Source organism: Stegostoma tigrinum, chromosome 22 (genome assembly GCF_030684315.1).
Source record: "Stegostoma tigrinum isolate sSteTig4 chromosome 22, sSteTig4.hap1, whole genome shotgun sequence".
Taxonomy (NCBI): domain Eukaryota; kingdom Metazoa; phylum Chordata; class Chondrichthyes; order Orectolobiformes; family Stegostomatidae; genus Stegostoma; species Stegostoma tigrinum.
This window is the reverse complement of record NC_081375.1, coordinates 22,800,540-22,816,758: the sequence shown is the minus strand read 5'-3', so window position 1 is coordinate 22,816,758 and position 16,219 is coordinate 22,800,540. Positions and strand designations below refer to the sequence as shown.

The 16,219-nt window shown below is 40.2% G+C and overlaps 1 protein-coding gene across 2 annotated transcripts in view; it reads right to left on the bottom strand.

The window, feature by feature from the left end:
* Positions 1-16,219, bottom strand: part of LOC125463809 (cAMP-dependent protein kinase type I-alpha regulatory subunit) — a 44,133-nt gene that overhangs the window by 11,086 nt on the left and 16,828 nt on the right. For both annotated transcript variants that reach the window (XM_048555549.2, XM_048555548.2), the window contains exons 4-9: positions 16,082-16,173; positions 14,820-14,881; positions 12,387-12,433; positions 11,193-11,351; positions 1,307-1,367; positions 408-529 (exon numbers count right to left, since the gene is read on the bottom strand). In XM_048555549.2, coding sequence (XP_048411506.1) covers positions 408-529; positions 1,307-1,367; positions 11,193-11,351; positions 12,387-12,433; positions 14,820-14,881; positions 16,082-16,173 — 543 coding nt within the window. The remainder of the gene's footprint in view (positions 1-407; positions 530-1,306; positions 1,368-11,192; positions 11,352-12,386; positions 12,434-14,819; positions 14,882-16,081; positions 16,174-16,219) is intronic.

Here is a 16,219-nt window from a genome sequence, read left to right as displayed (position 1 = left end):
AAACTCCACACAGACAGTCATCTGAGGCTGGAAGTGAACTCAGGTCTCTAGCGCTGAGACAGCAGTGCCAATCACAAAACCACCACGCTACCCTTACGTCTTATCGTAATGTTACGTGAAACCATCTTGCAGAACTTGCAGTTTCAGTCATCACACTATAGGAAGGAGTGGAAAGGAACTTCGCCAGGATTCAGCAATGAAGACAGACTAGATAAACTTAGGTTGTTTTCATTAGAGCAGAGAAGGTTGAGGGAAGCCTGACAGAGGTGTAGAAAATTATGAGGGGCATGGGAAGAAAACAGCTATTCCCTGCAGTCGAAGGGTCAAGTACAGGAGCATAATAAACGACTAGTCATTCAATAACTCAGGCTCAAATTGGTTATTTTCTAAATTTTAATTATTCATACCTCTAAAATAATGAAAAATTCATCGCCCGGTTCTCCTTGCACGACAATCTTCTGTCCATCTTCAAACTGTACTGGTTCCAGTGCATCAGCCACAGTCAAACGCTCCCATTTATCCAGAGATTCTACAAGGAGAAACTTCCCTTTACTTTCTGGACATTGATTTGAAAGCCTTGTCTCTCATCAGGATCACAATTTTTCAAAATAAATTTTGGATTCAGAACTGAAATTTCTAACATTATAATGTGCCCAATAGAACAATTAAAACTTTCTGGAATTATTGCTCCACTTTATAATTAGAATGTAGCTGTATGCCCTGGAAAATATTGCTAATTTTCTGTCACTTATAGTTAGCAGAATGCTTCATTTTAGAGTTTGAACTGTCCAAAACAGGCATAAAACAGAAGTCTCACATTCTATGACAGAAGTAGCAAGATATGTAATCCAGTTAGAAGTGAGTGCCCATTTGTCTTAAAAGCAGTTGAAAAATCGATTGTGGCACCTTTTTGAACTAACATTTTCAGTGTAGATGCCAAGAATTCAACCAAAATCATACCTTTGTCCTATTGTGTTGTGCGAGTATTAACACACACATTGGTTCCACATTTAACCTGAACACAAGTGGGCTTTGTTAGACCCTTAACTCGGTCTCAGCCCAAAACGTCGGCTTTCTTGTTTCTCTTATGCTGCCTGATGTGCTCTGTTCCTCCAGCTCCACACGGTGTTATTTCTGACTCCAGCATCTGCAGTTCTTGTTATCTCTAGCTACACTATCGGCTGTGAAGCACTTTAGGGTTTCTTGAATATTGCCAATGCACTTTAAACAACTTATTTCTTCAAGCTGCTTTAAAATTGTGTGTTGGTCAAGAATTTTGTACAAAAAAAATATATTTCCTGCTTACCCAAAATGGAGACCTTACTAAGGAACTCTTCATACATCTTTCTCTTTCTTAATGTACTTCCCTATGAAAGGAAACATTTCGTAATCCAACATGTTAACAAAACTCTAAACTTACAGAAATTTTACTCAGTTAAAACATTTGAAGTTGCAATTTTTCACAAAAATCAGAATTGATATACAGAAAATATTCTTCAAAGAACATCATTTTAAAAAGGTAACCACAAACACCTCTGACACATTAATATAAATAACGCTCAAGTTATCAAATAATACTGGATGAAAGCTCAGTCATGAAGTTTTAATTAATATGCATTGTTGGGATAAATTTGTGATATGTTGCTAAAGACTCTTATCACTGGTATTTATGTGCCAAATATTGACACGTAGCTTTTAGAGCAAATGGAGTTATAGCTAGAATACACGTGGCCTTGAGTCTAGCATTAAGGGTAAACAGAAGTTAAGGCTTCAATGCTGATGTGCTGAGATCATTTTGCCAGCCCAGGATTTACAATCAGATATGCAAATTAAAGGCTAAATTATAGGAAAAGCTCTTAGCACTTTTCCCACTGATTGGAAGTTGCAAATATTTGGCTAGAAGTGTTGACACAGGTGCACACACATGGGCTAAATGTTATAAAGGTTACCTGCAAAGCAGGTATAAAAATAGTGGTGCATCACTTAGGACTATGCACAAGCCAAGAAATAGTGTTTGTCACAGGACACTAACTTTCAGTAAATTTGTCTCAGCAAAAGTTAGGAGAGAGCACTCGCCAGGAGATTAGCACGTGTGTGTGGCATTACCTGTTGATAGGGATTTGTCCCTGGCTGAGGGGTTGCTATAAAAATTCAATCGTGACTAAAAGAAATGTCACAAGTTGACAATTATGACAAAGTTCAAAAACAGAGATGAGTATTAGAATCCAAACATTGGGACTCAAATAACAAGAGAGAGTAAAATGTCTTTGTTTGATACTCAGTAGTAGGGTGCGTGCAGATACTGTAGTCTAGGCAGTCTGGAAAGTTGGGGGTTGAAAAAGCATTCAAGATTCAGCACAGCTTAAGCTGCAAAAGGATTTGTACGTTAGAACTGCATTGATTAGGCTAAAATTTCCAAAGGCATCATGAATCAAAGACCATGCTCATGAATCAAGAAAAGAGCCCCAGAAGTTCTGAGACCCACTTGAAGAACAGACCAGCAATGCGCTACCTAACAAATGCTAAATAACAATCTTCATAAATCTTATTAATTTGCATTCTAAATTAGTGACTGTCCTTTCTGTAAGTAAGGTTATTGTGCAACAAGTATTTGCATGCTATAGGATTTAGTACTGAATTCAACATTTTTCATAGGTAACTTCCTGTTGTGTTGCACAAATGCAGTCAAAGCCAGTTACAAGAGTGGTCAGTTGTCATGGTGAGATCATAATTTAATTCCAAACTTAGACTTCAATAGCTAAAGTTGCAGTAATATAGAAAACAGAAAAAGTTGTTTGCAACAACAAACTTGCCTTTATCCAGGCTAAGCAGTTGAGAGCTTCAAAACATATTGTCAAATACCAAAGTTAGAAAGGTAGAATTCTATTTTAAGTCTACATTGGCAAATATTATAATTAACAAGGTCACAGGGATTTAAAAGTAACTTGGCATATGTGAATATGATTACCTCTATAGACAGTAAATGCAACAGACATGCAAGTCAACAGTTTGGATCTCAGCAAAAGGTAGTAGAAAAGATAGTCAAAGTTTAAAAAGTAGCATTTCCTGAATAGCAGGGTGTGAAAACTGGAAACCACCAGTTGCAAATGAAAAGTTTGAATCTTATACCACAGCTGAAAATACTTTTTGGAAAAAAAAAGAAACAACATTCAGTTCAATTGGTTCATACAGGCAAGCTCCACAAGTACGCACCCCCACCTCCCCAAGCCCACTTCTATTCCTGTACCACAATGCATGCTTGTCCATCTTCCTTTGATATTTGTCTGTGCTATTTGGAAGCTCATTCCACAATTTTATCATTCTAGGTAAGGAGGTTTCTCCTGAACATACCAGTCTTTCTTTTTAAAAAAATAAATTACAATGACATCTTTTAATTAAGACTTCTAATCTTGGACTGCCTTCAAGAGAAAACATTTTCTCTACATCCAACCTTTCAACACGTTTCATTAGCTTTAAGGCTTTCATCAGGTCAGCCAAAAGACTTCCTCTTTCCAGTGAGAAGGACAGATTGCTTAGTCTACCCGATGCTTTGTTATCATTGTTGTGATTTTTCTTTGTACCCATTCCATGGAGAGACCAGAACTCCACACATTTTTTCAAAATGTGGCCTAGCCAAGATTAAACCAAGTTAATACCAAGTTAATAGCTAACTTTTTTGCTCTTCAATTCCATTTCCCTAAATATAACTGCTAATATTCTGTCAATAATAAGGGAGCCCAGCACATCAGTGTGAAAGACAAAGCTTAAGCATTTGCAACTGTGTACAAAACACGCTCTGGGTGGGGGATTTCAATGTCCACCACCAAGGGTGCAGTACTATTGTTCGAGCTGGCCGGATCCTAAAAGACTTTGCTAGACTGGGTCTGCAGCAGATGGTGAGGGGAACAACAAAGAGGGGGAAAATATAAGTGACCTCATCCTTACCAGTCTGCCAGCTGCAGATGCATCTGTCCATGACAGTATCAGGGAGAGTGACCACTGCACAGTCCTTGTGGAGATGACATCCTGTCTTCATGTTGAAAATAACTTCAATCATGTTGTGTGACACTATTACCATGCTAAATGGGACAGACTTCACGCAGATCTAGCAACTCAGGACTGGGCATCCGTGACGCGCTGTAGGCCATCAACAGCAGTATTGTACTCAGCAGAATATGTAACCTCATGGCCTGGCATATCCCCTACTCAACCATTATCATCATGCCAGATCAACTCTGGTTCAATGGAGAGTACAGGAGGGCATGCCAGGAGCAGCACCAGGCATAGGTGAAAATGAGATGTCAACCTGAAGCCACCAAGCAAGACTTCTTACATGCCAAACAACTCAAGCAGCAAGGACAAAGTTAAGCAATCCCACAACCAACTGATCAGATCTAAGTTCTGTAGTCCTGTCACATCCAGTTGTGATTGGTGATAGATGATTAAACAACTCACCGGGGAGGTGGCTCCATGAATATCCCCATCCTTAAATGGCAGAAGAGCCCAGCACATCAGTGCAAAATACTGTGAAAGCTTCAGCCACAAGTGCTGAGTGGATGATCCATTTTGGCTTCCTCCAGTGGTCCTCAGCATTACAGACACCAGTCTCCAGCAAATTCAATTCACTCCACGTGGCATCAGGAAATGGTTGGAAGCACTGAATACTGCAAAGGCCATGGGTCCTTACAACATTCCAATAACATTCCTGAAGACTTGAGCTCCGGAACTTGCTGCTCCCCTAGCCAAACTGTTCCAGTAAAGAGTTATAACACTGGCATCTACCCAACAATGTGGAAAACTGCCCACTTGATTGCACTGCAACAAGCACTCACTCCCTCCACCACAGATGCTCAGGAGCTTCAGTGTGTACGATCTACAAGATGCACTGTAGAAATTCAAAGATCCTCAGGCAGCACTTCCAAACCCGCAAACACTTCCATCTAAAAGGACAAGGTCAGCAGACACATGGGAACACGACCACCTTCAAGTTCCCCTCCAAGCCACTCATCCTCCGAACTTGGAAATTTGGTGCCATTCCTTAACTGTCACTGCTGGTCAACTCACAGCAGGTGGACCTGCAGCGGGTCAAAAAGGCAGCTCAGCATCACCATCTCAAGGGCAACTAGGGATGGGACAAAACGCGATTTGGAAAGAAACTTGCAGGTAGTGGTATTCCCACATACCTGCTGTCCTGGATGGTACAGGTCACAGATTTTGAAATTGCTGCAATGTCTTGGTAGTACAATTTGTATGGCTGATCCAGCTCAGTTTGTCAACGGTAACACTCTAGGATTTTGATAGGAGCCAACAATGGCAATGCCATTGCATGTCAAGGGGAGATGGTTAAATTCTGAGAGATGGCACTTACAGCAAATATTATTTCCCAAGTACAAACTCAGGCCTGTACGTTCCCATGATGCCATGCTTGCAATAAAGAGCAGCTTGATCAAAAACATTTAATCTTATAAGAAAGGGGAGGTAAACATTTAACGCAGAGGAAGATACAAGACCTTGGAAAGACAAGATTGTACAATTAATTTTGGTTTGCTCCAGCTTGGTGGGGAGGTGACGATGTAGTGGCATTGCCATTGGACCAGTAATGTTTTGGGGACCTGGGTTTGAATCACACTACAGCAAAACAGTGGAATCTGAACTTAATTAAAAGCCAGAGATAATGGGAGCTGCAGAAGCTGGAGAATTCAAGGTAACAAAGTGTGAAGCTGGATGAACACAGCTCCTAAGATGCTGCTTGGCCTGCTGTGTTCATCCAGCTCCCAGCTTTGTTAATTAAAAGCCATCTAGAATTATCAATTCTCATGACAACCATTGCTGATTGCTGTAAAAGCCCAGTTTATTAACATCCTGCAAGGGGGGAAAACTGAAGGCCTTACCTCATTTGGCTCACAGGGGACTCTACTACTACAGCCAATGTGATGGACTCTCAACTAGTCTGTGAACAGGAAGTAAGTCTTCTAGGCATACCAAAAAGATTCAAAAAGGAATGAAAGAGGATAGACCACCTGGCATTGGCTAGACAACGCTGACAACAGAAACTCAGCACGTTGACTTTCATCATCATCTTGACCGATATCTGGGGGCTAGTAGCAAAGTTAGGAGAGCTATCTCACAGAATGGTCTAGCAACAGTCTGTCCAAGTCATACTCAAGGAATCTTGCTGTGCACACAATGTCCCACCAGGACAGGCCAAAAAGAGGTGTCATGATGGTGGTATACGATGGGGAAGGAAACTGCAGGGGATGGGCACATTGGAAACGTGGAGTTTATTCAGGGAAAAGCTCCTGTGGGTCCTAGATAAGTATGTACGTGTCAGGCAGGGAGGAAGCTGTAGAGCGCGGGATCCGTGGTTTACAAAGAAAGTTGAATCTCTGGTCAAGAGGAAGAAGGCGGCTTATGTTATGATGAGATGTGAAGGCTCAATTAGGGCGCTTGAGGGTTACAAGGTAGCCAGGAAAGACCTAAAGAGAGAGCTCAGAAGGAGACATGAGAAGTTGTTGGCGAATAGGATCAGGGTAAACCCTAAGGCTTCTATAGGTATTTAAAGGAATAAAAGAATGACGAGAGTAAGATTAGGGCCAATCAAGGATAGTAGTGGGAAGTTGTGTATGGAGTCAGAGAAGATAGGGGAGCACTAAATGAATATTTTTCGACAGTATTCCCTCCAGAAAACGACAATCTTGTTGAGGAGAATACTGAGCTATAGGCTACTAGACCAGGTGGGATTGAGGTTCACAAGGAAGAGGTATTAGAAATCCTACAGAGTGTGAAAATAGATCAGTCCCCTGGGCCAGATGGGACTTATTCTAGGATCCTCTGGGAAGCCAGGGAGGAGATTGCCAAGCCTTTGGCATTGATCTTTAACTCGTCATTGTCTACAGGAATAGTGCCAGAAGACTGGAGGATAGCAAATGTGGATCTCCTGTTCAAGAAGGGGAGAAGAGACAACCCTGGTAATTATAGACCAGTGAGACTTACTTCAGTTGTTGATAAAGTGTTGGAAAAGGTTATAAGGGATAGGATTTATCATCATCTAGAAAAGAATAATTTGATTAGGAATAGTCAGCACGGTTTTGTGAAGGGTAGGTCGTGCCTCACAAACCTTATTGAGTTCTTTCAGAGGGTGGCCAAACAGGTAGATGAGTGTAAACCGGTTGATGTGGTGTATATGGATTTCAGCAAGGCGTTCGAAAAGGTTCCCCACAGTACGCTATTGTACAAAATGCGGAGGAATGGGATTGTGGGAGATATATCAGTTTGGATCAGAAATTGGCTTGCTGAAAGACAGAGGGTGACGGTCGATGGGAAACGTTCATCCTGGAGTCCAGTTACTAGTGGTGTACCGCAAGGGTCAGTGTTGGGTCCACTGCTGTTCGACATTTTCCTAAACGACCTGGATGAGGGCGTAGAAGGATGGGTTAGTAAATTTGCAGACAACACTAAGGTCGGTGGAGTTGTGGATAGTAATGAAGGACGTTGTAGGTTACAGAGAGACATAGATAAGCTGCAGAGCTGGGCTGAAAGGTGGCAAATGGAGTTTAATGCAAACAAGTGTGAGGTGATGCACTTTGGTTGGAGTAACCGGAATGCAAAGTACTGGGCTAATGATAAGATTCTTGATAGTGTAGAGAGCAGAGAGATCTCGGTGTCCATGTACACAGGTGCTTGAAAGTTGCCACCCAGGTTGACAGGGCTGTTAAGAAGGCATACAGAGTTTTAGCTTTTATTAATAAAGGGATCGAGTTCCAGAGCCAAGAGGTTATGCTGCAGCTGTACAAAACTCTGGTGCGGCCGCACTTGGAGTATTGCATACATTTCTTTTCACCGCATTATTATAAGGATGTGGAAGCTTAGGAAAGGGTACAGAGGAGATTTACTAGGATGTTGCCTGGTATGGACGGAAGGTCTTACAAGGAAAGGCTGAGGGACTTGAGGCTGTTTTTGTTAGAGAAGGTGGTTGAGAGGTGACTTAATTGAGACATAAGATAATCAGAGGGTTAGCTAGGGTGGATAGGGAGAGTCTTTTTCGTAGGATGGTGACGGCAAGCATGAAGGGGCATAGCTTTAAATTGAGGGGTGAAAGATATAGGGAAGATGTCAGCGGTAGTTTCTTTACTCAGTAGTGAGGATATGGAACACTTTGCCTGCAACGGAAGTAGATTCGCCAACTTTAAGTATATTTAAGTCGTCACTGGACAAGTATATGGACGTACATGGAATAGTGTAGGTTAGATGGGCTTCAGATTGGTATGGCAGGTCGGCACAACATCGAGGGCCGAAGGGCCTGTACTGTGCTGTAATGTTCTATGTCCTATGTATGTAGTCATGGAGTTGCCCTGAGAATCCTCAGGATTGACCTAGCACTCCATGAAGTCTCATGGCATCAGGGATTATGGAAACTTCCGGCAGAATACCAGTTACCACTGGCATACTCTACATGGAATAGATTTTGAACAGATCTAGCAATTCAGTACACAGCAATCACAAAAGGCTTTGGGCCACCAGCAGCTCAGCTCTACTTGATCTCAATCTGGTTTATATGACATGAGGTTGGATTGTACCAACCTTGATTCTATAAGAACAGAAAAAAGGCAAACCAGGAACAGCTCGAGGCATACCTAAACATGAGATGTCAACCCTGGCAAAGCTGCAAATCAGCACCACTTATGTGGAAAACAGCATAAGCAGCAAGTGATAAACAAGGCTAGGTGATACCACAACCTACAACTCAGATCAAAACCCTGCAGTCCTGCCACATCCAGTCATGGACAGTGGTAGACAATTCATCAACTTATTGGGAGTTGGTAGCTTCACAAGTAACCAATCCTCGGTGCAAAAAAAAATAAAGCTGACGTATTTGCAACAATCTTCAGCCAGAGGCGCCCAAGAGATAATCAATCTTGGCTTCCACTGGAGTTCCCCAGCATAACAGCTGCAGGTCTTCAGCCAAAATATTCACTCCGTGAGATAAAGGCAGCACTGGATTCTGCAAAGGTACTGGGCCCTGAAAATATTCCAGTAGTACTGAAAAATTGTACTCCAGAACTGTCATACCTCTAGCCAAGCTGTTCCATTACATCTGCAACATTGGCATCTACCTAGTGTGGAAAATTGCCCAGATATGTCCTGTCCACAAAAAGCATGACAAATCAAATTTAGCCAATTACCACCCGTTTTCTCAGGGTGAAGTGATGGATGGGGTCATCAGTGCTAGCAAACAGCACAAGCTTAGCAATAACTCACTCAATGATTCTGATCTGGATTACACCAAGGCCACTGAGTTCCTGAACTCATTACAGCCTTAGTTCAAGTATGGAGAGAAACAAAGTGGTGAACTCCATAAGTGTAGGGGTGGGTTGAAGAGAGTGACTATTCGTGAGATCAAAAACACATTTGACAAAACCATAGTCAAGGGAATCAGGAAGAAAGCTCTTTCCAAGTTGAACGCAAAATTAACACAAAGAAAGACGGTTGTGCCTGTTGGAGGTCCGTCATCTCTGCATTACTTTCCCAGGATAGTGTCCTAGGGCCAATCACTTTTAGCTGCTTCAATGACCTTCTCTCCATCATAAATCTTAAAGTGGGGATATTGGCTTATGATTTCAGTGCTCAGCACTATTCATGAAACTGGTTCAGTATTACAGAGTATGTCCAAATGCACCAAGGCCCAAACAATATTTAGATTTGGGCTGAAAGTTTCAAGTAACATTCACACCACACAGGTGCTAGGTTATGAACATCCCCAAAAGAGACAGAATCTAACCATCACTGGTAGCATCTGTGGAGGAGAAAACAGAGTTAACATTTCAGGTCCAGTAACCCTTCCTCAGAACTGATGGTGGCTGGGAAAACATCAGTTTATTTGCAGAAAATAGGGAGGTGGGTGGGGTAGAGAGTAAACGATAGGATAGAGCCCAAAGAGAGAGAAAGACAGTTGGACAAAGGAGCTGCTAACAATCAGGCTGAGAGGGTGAATAGCATTACACCATTAACAACTATTCACCCTCCCAACCTGATTTGTCTGTCCAACTGTGTCTCTCTCTCTCTCTTTGGGATCTAACCCATCTTTTACTTCCTACCCCACCCACCTCCCTATTTTCTGCAAATAAACTGACATTTTCCCAGCCACCATCAGTTCTGAGGAAGGGTCACTGGACCTGAAACGTTAACTGTTTTCTCCTCCACAGATGATGCCAGACCTGCTGAGCTTTTCCAGCAAATTTGTTTTTGTTCCTGATTTACAGCATCTGCAGTTCTTTTGGTTTTTATTTAACCATCACTGTCTGACATTCAACGGCAATACCAGTAATGAATCACTAACAACGACCTGGACACAACCATTGACAAGGAACTGTACTGGATCTGTCATTTAAATACTGTGGCTACAAGAACAAGTCAAAGACAAGGAATCCTGCAGCAAGTGAATCACTTCCTGATTCCGCAATGTGACGTACAAGGCCCAGATCAGGAGTGTGATGGAAAACTCCTGACTTCTATCAATACCATTGATGTGTCTAGTTGAGTATAGCCATCCAGGATGAAGCAATCTGCTTGATTGGCATGCCATTCACAGAAGATTCACTCCCTGCATCACAAATCTCAGTAGGAGAAGTGTAACACATACAAGGTGCACTGCAGAAATTCACCAAAGCTGCTTTGACTGAAACTTCCAAACCCGCAACCACTTCCATCTAGAAAAACAGGGGTAATAAACACATGGAAACACCATCAGCTGCCAGTTCCACTCCAAGCCATTTGCCATCCAGACTTGTAAGTACATCAATGTTATTTCAATTTTGCTGGGTCAAAATACTGGAACACACTCCCATAACCAGATATACTGCAGCAGCTCAAGCCAGGGGCTCACCACCAGCCTCTCAAGAGTATTTAGAGATCTTCAACTAATTCTAGTCCAACCAGTGAAGCCCACTCTAAAGAATAAAAATAAATAAAGTTTATTTCTTCAATGATATTTTCAATCTGGAATAGATCCAGACCATAAAAAAAGCTGCTAAAATATCTCTAAGTGTAGTTATTTGTCACCAATTCTGTTGCAACTTTTAAACTCCAGTGAAAAGCATATGTTGACTAAAAAATCTCAGTAAAAAGAAATTAAATTCAAAAACACTGATTTGCATTAAGGAAAGCAACATTGCCTGTACTAATCACCATCTTACCATTAAGATTCTTCTATAACTGTCCCGGTCAATACCCCACAATTTCACATTGGTCTTTGCTCTGACAGTTGCTGCTCTTGGGGTTCCATAAATCAATGCAAGTTCTCCAAAACTGCCACCTTCCCCAATACTGGTTACCCATTCGTTGTTAACGTAAACCTAAAGCAAACGGATTCAACAAAAATCAGAAATCAATACCGGTTTCAACTGTCAGTCAACTTCTCATTTATTTAGTTATGGTGCATTGAGAACACAGCAAATGACAGATGAAAATTAAACTGTTAAGATCTATCAGGAATATGGAAATATTTTTGAAGTACTATCCTGGAAACACCACACTTAGTAAGTCAACTCACTTCAATCAATTCTGAGAAAAATGACAAATTTCATTAAAAAATTGAACATACAACTTAACAGTTAGTTGAAAAATATTACAGTCTGCATTCTTATAAAACTGGAAAGGCAGTAAATGGTGTTTCCTTCACAGTAAGAAATTGATTTTCTTCGATAATAGCATGGTACTAAATTTGAGACTACTACTGGTATCCCAGAAGCAATAATTTACTAAAGCAATAGAAATAGTACTTTAGTAAAATATTGAACATACACAGCCTTCCTACTTGTATCACACTTCAGTTCAATTGATGAGTGATTCAGTAATTACTGCAATTCCACCAGGAAGGTAAGTGCTAAATTTTTGAACTTGCACAGTGTTACCGTGTCTATCTTGTTTCCTAATCTCTTATATTTTACTCAGCCAGAAAGAAGTCCATTTACCAATAGGGAAGGAAAATTCCAAACTCTCATGTTAACTTGTCTGACACAGTTGGTCCTTTGAGTGCTGTGTTGCTATCAGTGTTACACTGGAGTTGTTACCAAATGTCTCAAATTCTGTGTATTGACAATACAAGAAAACAACTTCCAGATTTCTGCATTTATATACCATCAGTTTGATATAGATGTACGGCTTCATATTAGGTTTACCATACAAGGACATGCATACATTGCCATAAAACCTGTATCAAAAATTAAGAATTCCAGCTTGGCCCAAGTTTCAAATATTAACAGAAAGCAAGATGCTCCAGTCAAGAAACAAAATAGATGAACTTCTGCATACTTATTTTGAAATAATACAGTGCCAGAATAAAAAAAGTTCTGCTGTTTTATACTAATTCATTCAGCAGCCAAACTTACATCCATCTCTCCTTGATCAATGACATAGAAGTTATCGCCTTCATCACCTATGGGAACAAGAATATAAATCAAAATTTCTGCACAGTACAACAGTCCAATGAAAATCTAGAGGTGTGCAAGTATTTTTAAAAACGCTTCCTTTCTGCCCCGAAAAGCAATACTTACACTCACTGTCCCCATCTCACCATCCCCTCCCCAAGAACTAATCTAATTTAAAGACGTTCAAAATCTGCTTCATTAAATAAAGGTTTGATTGCAAACTCCAAAAACCAACATTCTGGTGGATTCCTAGCTCTCAACTCATTTCATTCAGTGAGAAAGAACTTAAATATCTTCATTTCCTCTACATACGCATCTCGTCTCTCAAGATGCTCACTTGTTTCTAAGCAAACTAGTGTGAAACAGTGAAGGCCATATAATCTACGCTTGTTCCAGCTCTTTGAAAGGGCTATCGGACAATCCAACACTCATGCTCTTTTCGCAAGCTCTGAAAATTTAAGTTTGAAAGGTGTTTACTGCATTTGCTGCTTCCAGCCAGTGCATCCTAGAGTTTAGCAATTCATTCTGTATTTTCTTTCAACCAACTAAATTTGTTTCCAACACTCTCCACTGGAAACAGCTCATTAGTTACTCTACTATATCCATTGTAAGGTTTAAACATCTCTATCACACTTCCCTTTATCCTTTCTTGCTCCAGGGAGAACAATGCATTACTCCACTTATGAAATATTTCATCCTTATTACCATTCTAATACACCTCTTCGCCACCATCTCTTAGAACCTTTAGCGACCCCTTCAACTATGTTACCTAATGTCAAAATCCTCCCCTGCCTTTTGGTGCATCTAACGTGCAGTTCTACCTTAACTTAATTCATTTGACAAATTACCTCCAAAAATAGCTATATTTCTCCTTCCCAATGGTTGTGTGTTGCATACCAAAATAATCTTTTGCACCTTCCTTTGTGCAAGGTGGATCCAAAATTGGCTCAGAAGAACAAAAGCATTAGCGTCTTTGCATGGACGTTTCCAATGCAGTTCTGCATAGTGCATTTCTAAACCTTTTGATGTTCATGGCATACATCAATGATTTGGACTTCAAAGTAGAACTGCATGCTAGACACACCTACAGGCAGAGGAGGATTTTTGATGGTAGGTGGCATGATCGAAGGGCATTAGATTACTACAATGCTTGCAGAGAAGACAAAAATTGGCCACATAGCAGATGAGGAAGAAAGCTGTAACCTACAGGAAAATATCAATGGACCTAGTCCAGCAGGTAGAACATTGGTAAAGCAAGTTTAACAAAGAAGAGATAATGCATTTGAAAAAGACTGACAAGGTAAACGAAAACACAATAACTGTCAGATAGAGATAGGTTGAGGAACACTAGGACTTTGCTATGCATTTCCACAAATTCCTAATGGTGAATGGGCAGGTAGATAGGACTGTCAAAAAAGCCAAAATACTTGCTCTCATTGTTTGTTACACAATTTAACAGGAAAGTTATGTTGAAACTGTTTAAAATATTAGACCACAGCCAGTGTACTTCATGCAATTGTGATCACTGCAACTACTTTAGAGGCGCACAGGTGCTTAGACTGAAGAATTTTATTTAGGAGAAAAGACTGAATAAGTGGGGTTTTTTTTGGAGCAGAAGACGGAGACATTGAATTGAAGTACATTAAATGCAAAGGGCTGAGGTAGAGTAGATAGAAAGGTGCTATTTCCCTTAGTTGAGGGATCCACCTCTAAAGCTTTGTCACCTGTTTAAGAGGTAGGAGATTTAGAGAAGACTCGGGGCGAAAGCCTCATCACCATATAGGTGGCAGAATGTCAGACATTTTGCCAGAAAAAAAGCAGTAGGATAAATCTTCAAAAATCAAGCTGTTGAATATATTTGCAAGTGTTATAATTTACAACTGGGGTGAGTACAAAGACTGCTTATCAGAGGGTCAAATGGCCTCCCTGTAAATTTCCATGATTCAATCCAGTTCACACTTGCTGGTTACGGTGACCAAGTAGAATAATGTTATTTTCCATCAAATGCATTTTTCCCCCATGATACAACTGCTATATTGCACTTTATCAAAAATGTTGTATTTTGAATAAACATATACAAGACAAAGCACTGCAGATAATCATTATGGCCCCAAGACAGGACAGACCCGGAAGCAAAACTGAGCTATTGTATCAATCTACAGAACTTGGGACAGAGAAAACATAGTAAAAAGGTAAATGAAAAAAATTGCCTTTAACATAGCAGGTGTCTTTGGCATAAACCTAAAAATCATGATATTTATTTTGACTCCATCCGTCTCTGCATTCACGCTACTTGAAGTAAAAGCAAATGCAAAGGATGAACTACACTGTTAATGACTAACCTTTAAATGCAGACATAATCTACTTGAGTAGTAAAAGGAAGTAGATATTTACCTTGTTGAATGACAGTTTCACCAGCAATGTAAGTGACTGGAAACATTGCATCAAAAATATCACTATAAGAAATAAAAATTCAAGTGAAAATCTGCTTAACTGAATTATTTTAATAAACATAGCACGGGCAGAGGTAGCTGGCAGGCGAAATTCCTTACGAACTGCTAGGTAAAGCTCTGTCAAAATAAAACTCACCACATTCGCATTCCATTGGCATTCATTCCTACCAGAACAATATAGTATATTAAGCTTTGAAGCACTGTTTCCTCTAAACTGGTCACAAAGCTGGCAGCAGCCCAGATATTCTCTCAGACCATTCAAAAGCCACCCTCTAAGATGATGTGTTCCCAAAGCTGTGACAAAATATTAAAGGCTAGTATGTACTTTAAAAGTATATTGTGAGAAACAAAACAAACATTGCTTAGTATCCACATAAACCATATATCTGTGTTTTCTCATGATTCTGAAGCAGTCCGTCTGCCCTAAATGCTAATGAGATAGGACAGAGAGGAGAGAATTTTGTGATGATCAAATATGCAATTCAGGTACCTAGATATCAAAAAGACTACGTATAAGTGAGGAACCTCAGCCAACTAAACTAACCAATTTGCCAAATAGTATTCAAAATTGTGGGTCTTCAAAGATCAAGCAAAACAAATTACTACAGTTGTTCCTGGTCAGGAGTCAACTTATCCTGATATGCCTGAGGGTAGGAAACTATTGAACATATTCTTGACTTCAATTTCTTTCCCTCATTGTCAAAATTCAAAAATCTCCCTAAATACAAGGCTGCACTTATATAGAACCTTTCCTTTTCTCCCCAAGCCCATTGCAAAACATTTTACAAGGAATTATTTCTAAAGCACTATGATGGGTGGATTCAGAAATCAACTTACAAGTAGATTCTATAAAGGTTAATTGAACATCGATTCAACTGAATCAGAGTTGCAAGATTTAGTGGAAAAAAGAAACTTGACAAGACCACCTATCCTACTTCAAATAAGGTTTTCAAATCTTGTACATCAACCCAACCAGGCAGAAGGGGCTTTAGTTTAACATCACAGACATTACTCAATTGTGTATTGCACTGATGGACTAATTATACAGTGAGATCTAAAGTGGAACGCGAATACACAGACTTATAATTCCGTAATGAGTTTAACCAAATCAACCAAAGTTGATCAAACAAAGCTCAGTTGCACTGCAAAAAAAAGCAAATTTTTTTTGCAATTTGTTAGAACCTCAAATCCAAACCACCTTACCTTCTTTCATTGTCATCCAAATGCGAGAACAGCACATTCTTTTCAATGGCCTTGGCCAGAGCTGCCATAGTCTTGTAATCCTTAGGAATTACCTATGCAGTGATTTAAAAAAAGCTTTTAATAGATAACTGAGAGTTC